The following is a 17,096-nucleotide window of genomic DNA, read 5'->3' on the forward strand; positions in this document are numbered from 1 at the left end:
GGGTGGAGAAACTCTGTATGGAGTCTTCAAGTGGAGTAATAAAAGGATTAGCATAAATTAGCTGCCGTTTAGTATGCTACAGTAGGTGTCAGAAGTGGATGAATAGCAGAGGTGAGGGGAGGTGTCCGGCTCTTTTGCTCAAACCGCAGGAAGTGGGTTAATTGTTGCCATGATGTGTTATGAATCCAGTATATCGATTTTAAACCATTGCTTTGATTCCAGAAGTGGAATATATGTTAATTCCCATATTCTTCTCCCCTGTCTATTCGTTTATATTTTCTTTGAGAATTAATGCTGATACTGCAGGTCAGACAGTGAGTGTCCTGCTGGGAAAAAGTGCTATCCCACAGCACTTCTTGCAGTGGTGTCTGATAAGGCCGCGCAAATGACGTCACGCAGCTGTGCGCACTGCAGTACACACTATAAACTCGGCTTAACGTGATTCATCCTAGTCTGAAAGGTCTGTTTTGTTTCTCCAACTTAGTTCATATTGGTGTATTTTTCACATTGTACAAGATACACCACATTTTGTGGATTTGCAGATCAATGATCCTTATTTATCTTATTGTTCTGAGTTGTGGGGATTTTGGTCTCTGTGTATATATGTATGCAAGTTTTGCGTTTTTGTATTCTGGTTAGGTGTCAATCTGTTTCTAATGAGCATAATGGGGAGGTTGGGAGGCTGCTTGTGGGTTATCATGGGTGGTTCTGGGAAAATAGTTTCTAGTCTTTCATTGCCAGAGAGCATAGCTTGTAGATCTTTAATGATACCTCTAGTCATAACCTACAACCCCATTCCCACACACCTCAAAAGGTATCTGATCAGCCTTTTTACATTTGTATTGTAGTACAACTCACCCTGTAATGTCTTTATGGAACAAGGTCACCCTACCTACAAAATAGACAGAGAAATTACAGGTCAAATCAGAAAGGTTGTACAGTACAATCAGGAAGACTATTTTTGGGTATCTGGGATGTCCTCTCTTATAGTTGGCTTCTCTACCACCTATACACAAGTGGCACAGAGGATTTATGTGGACATGGACTGTGTCTTTCTACTTACTATCTCTGGTCATTCTGTGACAGAGGGTGACAGAAACACTAAAAGTAGGGGTTTCTGGTAATAAGATATTCCCTTGTTTTACAGAGAGAGGATGCATGCCATGGAGAAACAGATTGCCAGTTTAACTGGCCTTGTTCAGTCTGCACTTTTGAAAGGGCCCAGTCCAAACAACTCAAAGGATGCTCCTAGGTAAATATGTGAAACTATTTAATCTATCTGTTCCCAGAACACATCTTTAAAAAAAATGTTGTTTGCTGCATTAGTGAGCCAAAGACACAAGCCCTGCGAGTGCTCGGGGGTATGTAGATTCAGTCAAGCTGTATACAGTTACATGAGTATACAGTGAACTATTGAAACTGTAAATTGTGTGTGCAGATGCATTGGTACTTGGCAATCCTATAATGAATTGTCATTAGTGTGGCTACAGTACTGTGCTCGTAAAAGGTCATGTGAATGGAGATAAATCTGGCTGCTTTTAAAATCCCATGACATTTCAGTGCACTCTATTATCACCTGTCTTTGTTATCCAGCAGTTTTTGACCTGCAGAATGAGAATATTCTGATCTATGTCAATCTTGTCACTTCCCTTGATCCTGACCTCACCTCAGGCTAAGCCAACATGGTAGCCAGGAAGCCTGAATAATCCTAGCAGAGGCATTAACGGGGCCGTTTCCCCTACATGTTTTTTTTTTCTTCTTTTTAAGATTTCTTTGCTGTTCTGTAAGGTGGGGTGTCCGACTTTCCCTCACTAGTTTTTTTTTTCCTGCTCATTTTTTTTGTTGTTGTTTAAACTGTACATTTTATTCAACAAAATGAGGTTAAAACCTTAATGCATATGACTGCACTTCGCTTCTTTTATCTTAATGAACCTTATCTGAGCAGATTATTTTATAAGCCACTCTGACGTCTGCATGGAATACAGCTCTGGCCACCTATGGGACTGGAGAAAGTGGGGGGAGGGGGGAGAGCAGGAGGTGTTGGGTCTTTTTAGATAGAGAATAGAATACAATGTGAAAAAGTTATATAATATATGTTGATAAAAAATTTTTAAAGGGCATCAGATTAAATTAACTTTCAAGATATTACATTTTGGGGGTGGAAGGGGGGAAGACTGCACCTTTTTGTAACTAACCTGATCAACTTGAGGGCAGGGTTATCAAGCTTGCATTGGATGACGCCTTTATTGTGTCTCTGGACTTTAATACATGGTGATAATATAGTGCCATGTAGGTGTGCCGCCAAACATCGTGACAAATAAAATGCAGCCTCTTCAGTACCTAGAATTATAGATTATTCACTAAAGAATGATAGTGGTCATTGTGATAGTATTAATAATTCAACTGAATGGATCCTACTGGTTATTGCGTTTAAGTGAAAATTCTCCTATGTCTACAACACTGGAATAATGGCAACATGTGGTGTATGTATCTCTGAGCATTGGTTGAAATGGATTCAAATATTATTTATTGATACAAATGTTTTACCAGGAAATAATACATTGAGTTACCTCCCGTTTTCAAGTATGTCCTGGGCACAGAGTTCATTCAACATTAAAATATGACCCGTGTCATTTGTACTGCCCTTGGGTTGAATAGTTCTTTTGAAAGTTCTTTGTATTGTCCCTGAAAAAAATCGTATATAGTTATCATGTCCCCTCTTAGACGCCTCTTTTCTAATGTAAATACTGTACATCTAATTTAGCTAGCCTCTCCTCCTAAGTCAGATTTGCCCATCCCCTTTATTAATTTTGTGGCTCTTCTCTGCAACTTTTCTAGTTCCATAATGTCTTTTTTATGGAGTGGTGCCCAAAACTGTACTGTACTCCATATTCAAGGTGTTGTCTTAGTAATGCTTTATAGAGGGGCATAATTATGTTTAGTCCCTTTCATGCATTCCCCCGTTAAATGCAAGATAAGATCTTGTTTGCCTTTGAGCTACTGCATGACTTTGGGCACTATTGCTAAGCCTGCTGTCTACACGCACTCCTAAATCTTTCTCCATCAAGAATGCACCTAATTTTTCCCAATTGCATTTGTAAGTTGCCTGTTTATTCTGGTTTCCCAAATGCATAACCTTACATTTATCTGCATTATACCTCATCTGCCATTTACCTGCTCAAGATTCAAGAGTTATATTGACAATACAAGGTTACCTTCTATGAACAGAAGTTATATATTACATTAACATACCTTTCAATGTCAGTGTTCATGGAAACATTAAACCCTTTATGAGGGACCATGATTACCATCACATGTTCTCCCTGCTTGTATTTGGCAATAATCACCTATACTAACATTAACCTACTGTAGCATTTCATTTGTGTGAAGGTTAATTTCAGTCTCAGGTGAAGTACCAAGGATAAAATAATTGTACTTATATATTTCGTTTTTCTTTCAGTGAGAAGGTCTTCAAAACCTCAAACAGCAAAACTCCAAATGCAGACAGTGCCGGTATGTATAACATTTATCTAACTGGGAATAAAGTGAAGTCTTATTTACTGCTCATCTGAAATAATTAGTCAATACGTTTATTGCAGTAATGGGGTAGAAGCTATGTTTTAATGTGTTTTTTTTTTTTACATTAGGTCATGCTATATAAATATGGTTCAACACATCATTTGATGTATAGAAATATATTGTAATGTGATTTAACCGAGTATAAATTGCATATTGGTGTAGCCGAGCTGGTACTGTATCTGTTTCAATTGACGAGGTAATAATGTCTCGGAGAATGTCTCTGCTCCTAGCTTTTCCATTTCTCCATACAAGAATATTTTCAGTATATAAAAACTGTAATTGTGGTTTCCCTTCTTTTCTCTACGCAGTGGAGGAAATACAAAGGACACAGTACAAAATTGGTAGTGTAGGAACCTGCTGATAAGTTCTACCTTGACGTGGTTGCAGCTTAACATGTTCCAGCTAAAAGATTGAACAAAATGAACCTTACTTATGGGAAGAAAAAACATATAGAAATTAATTATAATTTGCCATATTGGATGTGCATTGGGGCCTGTGTGTGTGTGTGTGTGTGTGTGTGTGTGTGTGTGTGTGTGTGTGTGTGTGTGTGTGTGTGTGTGTGTGTGTGTGTATATATGTATATATGTATATAAATATGGAAGCAGGCACACCAGGACATAGATGGGGACAAATACATTATATATATATATATATATAATACTGAGTTAAGTTATGGTGAGTAAAAAAAGTGACAAAAACCCTCCACAGGAAAGCAAATATGCAAATACAACATACAGTTGTATTTGCATATATATATACAGTATATAAACATACGAAACCGTTCGCACGGGAATCCGCAGACAGCACTCAGGTTTGTGAAAAATAAACATATATTGTAGAAAAAATGACACAAATCATACATGTTCAACTTGGTCTTTGTTCCTGGAGTCAACCCCAGGAACTTGAGGCCCCAGGAGTCTCTCCTTATCTCCCATATCTCCCTTATCTCCCTTACTCCCTGGTGGAGTAAGGGGTCGGTGCTCCCACTCCCCTAGGGGAGGGAAGGACAGGCAGAACCAGATCCCTGGCTGTAGAACAACTAACTTTAGGCTGCAACCCCTTTTTGTTGCCAGGGGTGGGTCCCAGGTCTTAGCCCCGGTTATGGGCAGTAACTAGGCCTCGGGCCCACCCCTCCTTGCAGCAAGGCAAAGATTAACCCTAACACTGCCTGCGCTGGTACCAGGACTTATGTGTTAGGCTGAGAAATTAGTAGCCATGGGGTACCAGGCTACACAAATATAAAATGAAATTCAGTATTATCCAATACTACACAACTGATTTATTTAAAAAAACAAACAAAAAAAACAAACAAAAAAAAAAAACAGGATTGTGAAGGAAATGCTTCTTAAAAATGAGCAGTTGCAATCAATATAAAATACCTTTTAATTGGGATATTCTGTATGTCAGGGGTGCTCAAACTGGGGGGCCTTTCTGGGGGTGGGGGGCACGGCGGTTACAGAGGCCCGGTGCTTCCTGAGGGCATTTCAATTAAATGCTGGGGGACAGCACGAGGCCTCTGTAACTTCACTTTCCTTTGTGTTGGGCGACATGTCGCCATGGCAACCAGGCGTCAAATGACACAGCGGGGTCACGTGACGTCGCGTTGCCATGGCGCGGAGCCGAGCCGGCAGAGGGGGGGGGGAGCGAGCAGGCGGGCGATACGTTTGCGCACCAATGCTGTATGTTATACAGCCTCAACCTTAACTTGCACCAAGACCCATAGACTGGTATCTTTTATCCTCCTTAATGCTACTAAAACCCCAGTATGGCTTAGATCAGGGGTGCGCAAACTGCACAACATTTTCTGGGGACGCGGCGCTTACAGAGGCCCCACGCTCTTCCCCACAATATTTAAATTCCAGGGGAGCACGCAAAGCCTCTGTAAGTCCCTTACCTTGTCTCTGGCAGCTTCTGGCGATGCGTCGCTTTGGCAACACAGTGTCAAATGATGCCGTGGGGTCACGTGACGTCAGAAAACGCCGGAGAAAAGATAAGGGGGGCGCGAGCAGAGCAGACAGAAAAGTAGCTTTATTTTGTACTGTAGTCCAGGGGTGCGCAAACTGGGGGGCACAAGATTTTTCGGGGGGGGGAGGGGCGCGGCAGTTGCAGCAGCCCTGTGCTCTTCCCCCAAGGCATTTAAATTAATGCCGGGAGATCGCGTGAGACCTCTGCAACTTCACTTACCTTGTCTTCGGCTACGCGTCGCCATGGCAACGCAGCGTCAAATGACGCCGAGAGCCGGAGATAAGGTAAGGGAGGGGGGCCGCAAGCAGGGAGGGAAGCAGGAAGGGGGTCGTAGCAGGGAAAGATTGCGCACCCCTACTCTAGTCACTTCCTGCATTGTAAAATCATGTAATGGTAGAAAAAAGGAGAAGACAGCGAGTCAGGTGGTATCAAAATAATGTTCTATTTATTTATTCAGCACAAATGTATTTGTGCTGCATAAATAGAATATTATTTTTATTCCACCTGACTCCCTGGCAGTGCGCTGTCTTCTTCCTTTTTCTACCATTGGATTGCTGCATCATCAGCCTGGCACGCCACCTCGGACTCTTCCAGACTCAAGGAGTGGGTAAGATCTTTCCAAGTTATTTCTCATGGGATTATTATTTATGGATGAGTACCAGTACATATTATTTTTCCTCCAATGAGGTGATATCCAGCATTATTGATTGTTCCCTTCAGGAGAAGTGATTTTGCATTTGGACTGGTCACTCACAGATCACACATCAGTTTCTACCCACTCTGTAGTATAGTCATGGTTATAGGAGTCCTACATTTGAATTTATGGATGTTATTGCGTGAAAGTTTCACCATCCTTGGAGCACCCACTTTCAATATACTTTGAACATTGTAAAATCATGTAGCAGTTTTCAATTGCAGGGAAATCTCAATGTCAGATATTTTTTTGCTGGGAGTTCTAAATATGATGTGAGTTTTCTGGGCTCCAATAATGTCAACATTACTACATGGTTGATATTATGACTTGAACCTACAGTATATCCCCATAAAATACCAATTTGGATTCCTTTTCAATTAGACCTCTTAAGTTTCGAGGTTAATTGTTGATGTTTATGAAGGTTCCCCGTTATATTTCTCCCCAATGCATTTTCTTCTAGTTTTGGAACAGGGAGGTCTTCATATTCAGTTATTCTATGCAACCAAATCAAATAACGTAGAATATACAGCTTTTGTTAGGAAAGCACATCACAGTAATTGCAAGGACGCAAAACTTGTTTTATATCATTATATCTTCATAACACAAAACTACTGGTGGCCTTAACAAAGACATACTGTATGTGAATGGAATGAGAGCGCAAATATTAAGGACAATAGAGCTTGGTAAATAGCTCTTTGTCATTAAAGGATCAGCTCGTGCAGGTTACCCAAAGCAAAACACTGGCGTGCTTAAAGGGCAACACAAAATGTTAGCATTGGCATCAATAATCTAAGCATTGCATTGGCATAAATAATCTTAAGCATTGGGCTACCTTTTAGTCCGCATTATCGGACACATGGCATGCGGGGCAAATACAGGTGTTCTCAAGTGATGTAAACGCTCGTGTTAACTCCTTTGTTGTTAGGTTGGACTATAATGCAATGCCTTGCCCGGTCTTTTTGGCAGCCAAGGAATCAACACACTCAGTGCTGAAGGCAAAAGTGTCAGCTTTTATTTTCCCAGACTGGGGAACAAGACCAATGTCACAAGACCTTGGCTTAGGCAAAACACATGCAGCTGCTTGGTCCATGGAGAACGGGTGTTATGACAGACGTAGTTTAGGATGAAAACTGTATACATTCGCAGTCATAATTAGATGTTTTTTATGGAAAGCTATAAAAACCATTGCATGCCCGTGTGCGGCAGCTCTCTCCCCCTTAATAGTTGGAGAGTCCTGAGAACAGCTTGTAGTGAGTGTGCTAGTCCTATGTAGCTATATAGTCAAATGAAGTTGACATTGATCGTGTTTGTATCCCGGCAGTGAGGGAACAGTCAAATGAGGGGCTTGTATACATGAACTTGACGATCAAACAAAGTAATATATAGACTTTGGGAAGGTTTGGGTCTCTGAAGTACCAATTGACCCCATATTTAAACGTTTGTAGCAATGTAATTTACTTCCTTTGAAATATTCTACCACACTTAAAATGAAAATTGTAAATGTATTTGTTTCTTGTTAAAATTAATCTGTTTCTATTTTCTTTAGCATATATGTATTTCTAATTGTATCTATTAATTATTATTTCCCCTCTTTATCTGTTTGCCTAATGATGGCACCACAATTAGCTTACAAAATCAACAGAGGAAAAAAAGGGTATGGATCACCAATGTGCCTGCACACACCGATGTAGAAAGATTTACTGCCTGCGCCTGTAAGATGTCTGCGGCACCAGAAAGCAGTACATTTTGCGGCCCGGGAAAGATTACAGTAGTGTTAACCGTCCCGGGCCAAACTGTCTGTGATACCTGCGAAGAAGAGTCCCAGAGAGGAGCAGTCTCTCTGTGCAGTCTAGGACGTTTGGCTACGACCAGAATCGCCGCCAGGAGTACTCACCGCATGAAACCTCCCTGCCTTTCACCATCTTTCAATGTCCTCAGCGCCGCTCTGATCTCCCCAGCCGCAGAGCACCCCGAGCCAACGCCATTTTTGAGTGCGCCCATGTGCCTGTGCGTGCTCTCAGCAGGACACTCAGTGCGCCCATGTGTGCTCCCAGCAGGACACTCAGTGCGCCCATGTGTGCTCCCAGCAGGACACGCAGTGCGCCCATGCGTGCTCCCAGCAGGACACTCAGTGCGCCCATGCGTGCTCCCAGCAGGACACTCAGTGCGCCCATGTGTGCTCCCAGCAGGACACTCAGTGCGGCCATGCGTGCACCCAGCAGGACACTCAGTGCGCCCATGCGTGCTCCCAGCAGGACACTAAGTGCGCCCATGTGTGCTCCCAGCAGGACACTAAGTGCGCCCATGTGTGCTCCCAGCAGGACACTCAGTGCGTCCATGCGTGCTCCCAGCAGGACACTCAGTGCGCCCATGCGTGCTCCCAGCAGGACACTAAGTGCGCCCATGCGTGCTCCCAGCAGGACACTAAGTGCGCCCATGCGTGCTCCCAGCAGGACACTAAGTGCGCCCATGCGTGCTCCCAGCAGGACACTCAGTGCGCCCATGCGTGCTCCCAGCAGGACACTCAGTGCGCCCATGCGTGCTCCCAGCAGGACACTAAGTGCGCCCATGCGTGCTCCCAGCAGGACACTAAGTGCGCCCATGCGTGCTCCCAGCAGGACACTAAGTGCGCCCATGCGTGCTCCCAGCAGGACACTCAGTGCGCCCATGTGTGCTCCCAGCAGGACACTCAGTGCGCCCATGCGTGCTCCCAGCAGGACACTCAGTGCGCCCATGCGTGCTCCCAGCAGGACACTCAGTGCGCCCATGTGTGCTCCCAGCAGGACACTCAGTGCGGCCATGCGTGCACCCAGCAGGACACTCAGTGCGCCCATGCGTGCTCCCAGCAGGACACTAAGTGCGCCCATGCGTGCTCCCAGCAGGACACTCAGTGCGCCCATGTGTGCTCCCAGCAGGACACTCAGTGCGTCCATGCGTGCTCCCAGCAGGACACTCAGTGCGCCCATGTGTGCTCCCAGCAGGACACTCAGTGCGCCCATGCGTGCTCCCAGCAGGACACTCAGTGCGCCCATGTGTGCTCCCAGCAGGACACTAAGTGCGCCCATGCGTGCTCCCAGCAGGACACTCAGTGCGCCCATGCGTGCTCCCAGCAGGACACTCAGTGCGCCCATGTATGCTCCCAGCAGGACACTCAGTGCGCCCATGTGTGCTCCCAGCAGGACACTCAGTGCGCCCATGCGTGCTCCCAGCAGGACACTCAGTGCGCCCATGTGTGCTCCCAGCAGGACACTCAGTGCGCCCATGCGTGCTCCCAGCAGGACACTCAGTGCGCCCATGCGTGCTCCCAGCAGGACACTCAGTGCGCCCATGCGTGCTCCCAGCAGGACACTCAGTGCGCCCATGCGTGCTCCCAGCAGGACACTCAGTGCGCCCATGTGTGCTCCCGGCAGGACACTCAGTGCGCCCGGCAGGACACTCAGTGCGCCCATGTGTGCTCCCGGCAGGACACTCAGTGCGCCCATGCGTGCTCCCGGCAGGACACTCAGTGCGCCCATGCGTGCTCCCAGCAGGACACTCAGTGCGCCCATGCGTGCTCCCAGCAGGACACTCAGTGCGCCCATGTGTGCTCCCAGCAGGACACTCAGTGCGCCCATGTGTGCTCCCAGCAGGACACTCAGTGCGCCCATGTGTGCTCCCAGCAGGACACTCAGTGCGCCCATGCGTGCTCCCAGCAGGACACTCAGTGCGCCCATGCGTGCTCCCAGCAGGACACTCAGTGCGCCCATGTGTGCTCCCAGCAGGACACTCAGTGCGCCCATGCGTGCTCCCAGCAGGACACTCAGTGCGCCCATGCGCCTGAAGCCAGAACACATTTTTCTATTTCCCGCGGTGCATCGGAAATTCTAAAATTTGGCCTGGCTGCTGACGGCCACACTGTGTCCCTGCTGGGTGCACGTACAAGCACACTTACAAATGGCGTCGGAGCGAGGTGCCCTGCGTCTGGGGAGATCACAATGTCACTAAGGACATTGAAAGATGGTGGAAGGCGGCAAGGTAACCTGCGGCGAGGATGTAAGGCGATGAGTAGTTCCGGTGGCGATTTTGGTCACAGCCAAACGTCCCATTCCACTCTGTGTCTCTCCCTAAACAGCTCTTACAGCGATCGAATGTTTTATTATTTTTATATACTGTATTGAAGTAGAGGTTCTCCGGAGGTGAACCCCCGTGTTTCTGGAGATATAGCCCTTCATAGTGGGTGCAGTTAGTCGCTCTGGCTGGGGCAACGCGGCGTGGTGCAGGATCTTTAAACCACAGTGGCTACCGAAAACAGGGGTTCCCGGAGTTGAAATTAATGGGGTTTGCCTCCAGAGACCCTCTGCTTCAATACAGTATAGAAAAATAATAAAACATTGGATCGCTGAAACAGCTGTTCAGGGAGACACACACAGAGAGAGCTTCTCTCTGGGACTCCTCGTGCGCAGCTATGACAGACGCGTGGCTTGCCCGGGACGATTAGCTCAGCAGTGGTCCCATTCAGAAGCGGAGTTAATCATCCCAAGCAGCTTACTGCATTCCTTGTCTCGACATACGCCGGCCCTGCCCCGCTCTGGCACCGCAACCTCGCACGCCTATGGAGGTGCAAGTCCTGCTACATCTGTATATTGAGAAGAGTTTAGTATAATAATAATAATAATAGCATGTTCTTGTATAGCGCTGCTAGTTGTACGCAGCGCTTTACAGAGACATTTTGCAGGCACAGGTCCCTGCCCCTTGGAGCTTACAATCTATGTTTTTGGTGCCTGAGACACAGGGAGATAAAGTGACTTGCCCAAGGTCACAAGGGAAATTGAACCAAGTTCCCCTGCTTCAAACTCAGTGCCAGAGTCAGTGTCTTTACTCACTTTACTCCTTCTCCCTACAGACAACCTTATCACAAAATACATTCGGTAAAGAATTGTAAAAACCCTTAAATGCATTTGGTTACTATGGTGACATTCAAAGTTTCATGAGTTACTTAAAAAAAAAAAAAAAAAAAAAAAAAAAAAGCCATTCACTTTAAAGAATATACCTCAAACCTATATTAGCCAGGACTGCTGTGGCAACCCATTCATTGCCATAGTGGTAAGCAACAATTCACTTTTCTGTATATTCTGTTTGGCAGGAGCTCACATCCTGTACAGTGGAAAGAATTCATTAGCCATTGAATCTACGACCCTCATAAGTCGCCCGTCAGCAGCTGCTTCCAGCACTACGCGAGTCAGCCTGCACGATATGAGACGCAATGTGACAGACCTGCGAATTCAGCTGCATAAGATGAGGCAGCTACAGGTACTGTATACAGTCATTCATACGGGCTGGGGGGGGTCTTTCCACGCACGTCAGGCTGTTCCGGTGTTTTTATTCAACTTTAGCTGCCAGAGGGGTTCATGCTCACATTACACGTCACTCGGGACATAAATGATCCCTTTCGCTGCCGAACACATTTGCTGTCAGAGGGGCCAGTGACGCAAACATAAGAAGTAAAAGAAATGAAAAGCATTGAACAGAAGCATTAACACACAACCTTTTTTTAACATGAAACTATTGTAGATTTAGGGTTAAGCATCCATTTGAGGATATATAAGATATAAATATTGATTAGTACATTTATTGATTAAGTACTACTTGATCTCTGGTGTCTTTTTTTTTTTTTTACTAATATTATTTCTGTGTTGGCCATTGCTATATTAAATTGTAGGAATTTGGAAAAGCCTAATATGCACAGCTTTGCAATCTGTTTCTGGCCTACTGAAAAGATTAAATGGCAGGTAGTATTTACGATAATATGGTAAAAATGGAGATCTGTAGCATGTTTTCTTTCAACTTTAAACAGCAACCTCGCCTGGCCACATTTTTTTTAAATTGGAACGTGGAGTCCCCCGGAGGTGATCCGCTCTATTTTCAACTCTGGCAATTCCCTAGTTCAGAGATATTTACTAGTCAAGGTACCAGGTGTAAAGTTCCCTATCGTGTAGCCTGCTTCCCCCACCCTATGGGTAGGGTTGCCAGGTGTCCGTTTTTCACCCGACAGGCCGGTAATTCAGTTGCCTGTCCGGTAGAAAATCGGAGGTAATACCAGACACACACGTGTCCAGTATTACCATTATTGCGGCGGCGGAGAGCTGGCAGCGCAAGCGCGAGGGCAACGCGACGGCAGGCAGTGCTGAGACTAGGACTGGGGGCGGGGGCGGACGGTGGCCGGGCAGGTGAACTCGTGAGAGTCTGTGCAGCCTGTCCCTGATTGGAGGAGCGGAGTGTCCTTCATGGAAATAGGGTAAGGACACAATTTGGGGGGGCAGGGTGAGATGGTGAGAGGATGGGGGGGCAGGGTGAGATGGTGAGAGGATGTGGGGGGGCCAGGGTGAGATGGTGACACTAGCAACCATATTGAAATTAACCGCTCTATCCTCATCTCTGGGGATCCTGTTTCTCCCAAGATACTTACCAGTGAAGATACTGGTGCTCCCTCATGGAGTATGTAAGAAGGCCAAATTTGTAGAGTAAGGCCCGGGCCATAGAGGGGGGGAGCCGTGCTGAGGCGCGCGGATGCTGAGGCTCGCCTGCAGAAGCTGGGCGATTTCATGCCCATACAGGCGAGCCAGCGTCCGCGATCGGAGGTGGGGGGAGACTTAGGGAGGCGGGGCAGTGACGTAACTGGGCCAATCGCCTGCGACGCACTGACGTCGACGTCACGGCGCCATGACGTTGACGCAGCCCCACTCTCATTGGAGGTTTTCAGCCGACAGCGCGCTGAAAAACAGCTTGGCGCTCGGCTGAAACCTCCAACTCCTCCGCACGCCTGCGGACGCTCGCGCGAGCCCTCTCTCAAGGCATCCTTATTGAGGATGCAGGGGCTCAGCGCGGAGCGTCCGCACGCCTCAGCACGGCCTGTCCATCTATGGACACGGCCTTATGCTGCACTCCCCAAAAAGCAAAAGAAATATAAATACTGGTGCTCCTGGTTCAGGAATCTCTGTGAGCTACTCCAATATCTAATAGAAAGGAAAAAACCTGGGCACTGCGGATTTCTGCTTAGAAAATTTATTTGTGAGCCAAATACATTTTCTAAGCAGAAATTCACAGTGCCCAGGTTTTTTCCTTTCTGTATGTAAGAAGGCCGACACTATCGTCCAATATGAAGACACAATGATATTAAGGACCCCCCTCGTTCAAATTAAAAACAAAAACCTATTTAAAATGTTGTTGTGATTGCTCTTTTAAACTCATAGAAACATAGGCCCTATGAGAAATGATTCTTATAATGAATTACATACTTCTCCCAGCTTCACCCCTCCCCCCCTTCATTTAAGAGACAAATACAAGCTCATCTCTGTTTTGTGATGACCAAAAGCAGCCCCCAGATTTCCATGCTTACTTAGAAGCACATGAATAGGCAATATTTCAGGTCAGCCTTAAAAAGATTTGATAGTTAGGCAAATTCTCGAGTTGAAAGAGAAACGTGAACTGATGATGTTTTGGAGGCGGCTTTTTGTTTAACGGGAAAAAAGAGGTGTGCTGATCAAGTATTTCTTCTTTGTGTATTGTGGTTCGCTTTGGATTGGTAAACATATGTTTTGTTAGATCTGGTTTTATATTTCCTCAATTCTTAATCTCATTGTTTCTGGGGGAGTTTCTATTATGTGGCCAATGGTCCCTGTCTACAAGATTTGAGAACCACTGCCTTAATTGGGTGTATTTCATTGCATGGCCAGTGCAAATAAGTCTCTTGTACATCAGTGACCAGTATGTACCTTATTCTCATTACTACTTTATTCGGATGTGGTATACACAGCATAAAGTCGGTTACTGTATACTTTTGGTTGAAGTGGCGATGGCAGATAATGAACACAAGGGAAGTTAAGAGATTATTCCTCTGCAAGTGTACAGTACAAGCAAATCTAAAATAAGAGGCAGGGGATAGAGACAAAGAAGTGACGCTTAATTGGAAGAGCCAATAGTGAAATGCTGGCAGCTTCATTGGAAAGAATGGTAAAGTAGAAATCCAAGACGTAACAGACAAAGCTTGTATGATATAAAAGTTCAGCAGGACATATGCAGAGAAGGATGTGGAGCCTTTGACAAAGGGCTTTGCCCGAAACGCGTCAGAGTTGTCTGTTTGTCCTATTTTTGTGGAAGTCTCTCTTAGTCACCTCCGAATAAATTAGATTTTTTATCCTTGGTTGCTGTTTTCCCTGTCTTTTTCCCTATCTGCGGTGCTTCACTTATCCGTCATGTGAGGATATTCTCTTTGATATAAAAGTTCAGCCGGATATATGCAGGAGGAGGATGTGGAACCTTGTAAGAGAGAAGATAAAGTCCAGACAATGGGAAGGTTTAAGCAGAGGCATGTGGTGTAGGGAAACAGGATTATTTATGAAGATAAAATCAAGGACAGAACATAGAACACAGACAGAGCCCAATGCTACTTCCAATGACACAGATACACAGTAAAGTACACACACACACACACACACACACACACATATATATATATATATATATATATATATATATATATATATATATATATATATATATATATATATATATATATATATATATATATATATATATATATATCTAAACTAAAAACATATGGTCATTTAGTTTGATTCTTTGGCCAAAGTATCTTAAGCCTGCACACCAAACGCCAAGGTAGACCAAATCTGTGCAGGTCCTAACACTAATCAAATTCTTAATAACCTGTATAATACCAGGAAGAAAACTTTATAATAAAGATGTTGTGATTAGCTGCATAGTTCTTAGTTTGATTGAAGCTCTTATTTACCTGTATAATACCAGGAAAAGCACTCTGAATTAGATTTGTCACAACCAAACTGTATGCATGGACCTGCGTGTGTGGAATATGAATGATCCTTAACCATTTGGAAGCATACTTGTAGTGGGATGGGGGTGAGCTTGGAACCTGGGAAGGAGGAGCCACCCTCCCTTAATCAGCAGTGACCAGCTGGACAAGATTGCAAAACAGAGAAAACCAGTAAGCTCTTAATTTATATACCCCCAAAGTAACCACAATATATATATATTTGCATATGAGTGTCAAAACGGAGTGCTACTGGGCATGGCAATATATGGTTAAAATCAAGGACAGAAAATAGAACACAGACAGAGCCCAATGCTACTTCCAATGACCCAGATACACAGTAAAGTATCTATAAATATGTGTATATCTAAACTAAAAACATATGGTCATTTAGTTTGATTCTGTAGCACTCCGTTTTGACACTCATATGCAAATATATATATTGTGGTTACTTTGGGGGTATATAAATTAGGAGCTTACTGGTTTTCTCTGCTTATTTATGAAGATTCAATTTAGTACATGTATGGATGGATGCCCATAATAAAACCAAGACGCAGAGTGACCAATGGCTATTCTGCGCTACTGAAAGTGAGGAATCAAGAGGTCAAGAAAAGTCAGAGGCAAATGTGACCCCTTTTAAAGCACATAAGAGAACCTAGTAACACATGCTGGAATTGTAAGAAGTGGGACATTAAATAGTAATAAAATCAGCAAGAGGCTAAATATTCTAATTAAATTTGATCTTTTTCTACTGTCGTCTAATTAATAATTAATACATTAAATAATCCCTGAAATAATGTAACCTCCTAATGTTAGAGTAAAGATTAAACATTGACAAGTGAACCTTGAAAACGAAATGAAAAATAAACATTAAATTAGTAGGATACTTTTTGTATTTTATGCAGAATTGCAACAGTACGAACTACCTGCTCATCTGAAACCGGTGAATACATCCGAATTATCTGGCAAATATGCTCATTTTAATATGCAAAATGTATTCAAACGATTTAAAACTTGGCATATTTCCCAGGTATCTCCAAGGAAGAAAAGACAGGAGGGGTTTTACATTGTTATTGAAAACTTGGATATTTCTGTATATTCAAACTTAGAACATTATACAGTACCAAATTATAATAAACCTGAGATGTGACATAAATAAAAAAAGAAATAAATATAAAGATGTATGTATACTGTAATGTAGTACACAATATAATTATAACTATCATAGAACTGAATAAAAAAAGTAGGCAGCACTAAAAAAAAATACAGCTATTACGTTTTTCAAATAATGAAATTCGAAAAAGCTCTGTAATTCTTATTAAATATAAATACTAGCTTTTATTATTATTAGTAGTACTATATTCTAGAAACTGTTCCCAAATGACACTTCAAAAAAAAAATTGTCGGCAATGAAGTTACCAAATTCATTTCCAACATTTAAAAAAAATAATGTTTTTAAGGGTCATTAACATTAATGTCCAGTGGCTCTTATAACCATGTCTACAGAGGGAGATCCTCTAGTTCTGAAAATAACAGCACACTTAAAGCAATGCTTCTGGCTATGTTAAGGCGTCAAAGGCTATTCCACTATCTATCAACATAGGTTTAACCTTTTACAGAGATCAACCTCTGATCGTCTGTTATGATCATCTGCTCAGTGCATAAGTAACCATGTTCTCTAATATCAGTTATGATGGAAGTTACCTTTTTTTCTGTCAAATCTACCAATTGGCCTATTCTTTTGACTTTTTAAAAAAAAAAAAACTTGCAAGTTACATTCTTTATTCTGCAAATATTCACCATTCCGATTTGGAATTACTGAGTGCGAGTTTTCTGTATGGGCCATTTCAGAATGTCAAAAGTATATTCTCTATCAATTCATCCAACCTCCAAAACACCAATCTCAATGGTAGAACTGTTCCTTGTGAGTAATTATGTTAGTGGTTTGCATATTTTATACTGTACTTAGATATGTTTTATTATTGACACCGTTTATTATTTGTTTGTTTTTTCCTACGTTCTGTTTTTGTGTGT

At 43.6% G+C, this 17,096-nt stretch overlaps 1 protein-coding gene across 21 annotated transcripts in view; it reads left to right on the forward strand.

Annotated features, from left to right (window-relative positions):
• The window catches only part of KIAA1217 (KIAA1217 ortholog), a 493,175-nt gene that overhangs the window by 442,923 nt on the left and 33,156 nt on the right, over positions 1-17,096 (forward strand). For 17 of the 21 annotated variants that reach the window (XR_012799300.1, XR_012799299.1, XM_075587581.1 and 14 more), the window contains 3 exons: positions 1,148-1,252; positions 3,461-3,513; positions 11,361-11,527. Coding sequence is in view for 19 of the 21 variants with exons in the window: in XM_075587581.1 (XP_075443696.1) it covers positions 1,148-1,252; positions 3,461-3,513; positions 11,361-11,527 (325 nt within the window). In the remaining 2 variants the exon portion in view is untranslated. The remainder of the gene's footprint in view (positions 1-1,147; positions 1,253-3,460; positions 3,514-11,360; positions 11,528-17,096) is intronic. The other 4 variants (XM_075587574.1, XM_075587577.1, XM_075587591.1 and 1 more) reach the window with 1 other exon arrangement.

The sequence above is a fragment of the Ascaphus truei genome, chromosome 2 (genome assembly GCF_040206685.1).
Source record: "Ascaphus truei isolate aAscTru1 chromosome 2, aAscTru1.hap1, whole genome shotgun sequence".
NCBI classification, from domain to species: domain Eukaryota; kingdom Metazoa; phylum Chordata; class Amphibia; order Anura; family Ascaphidae; genus Ascaphus; species Ascaphus truei.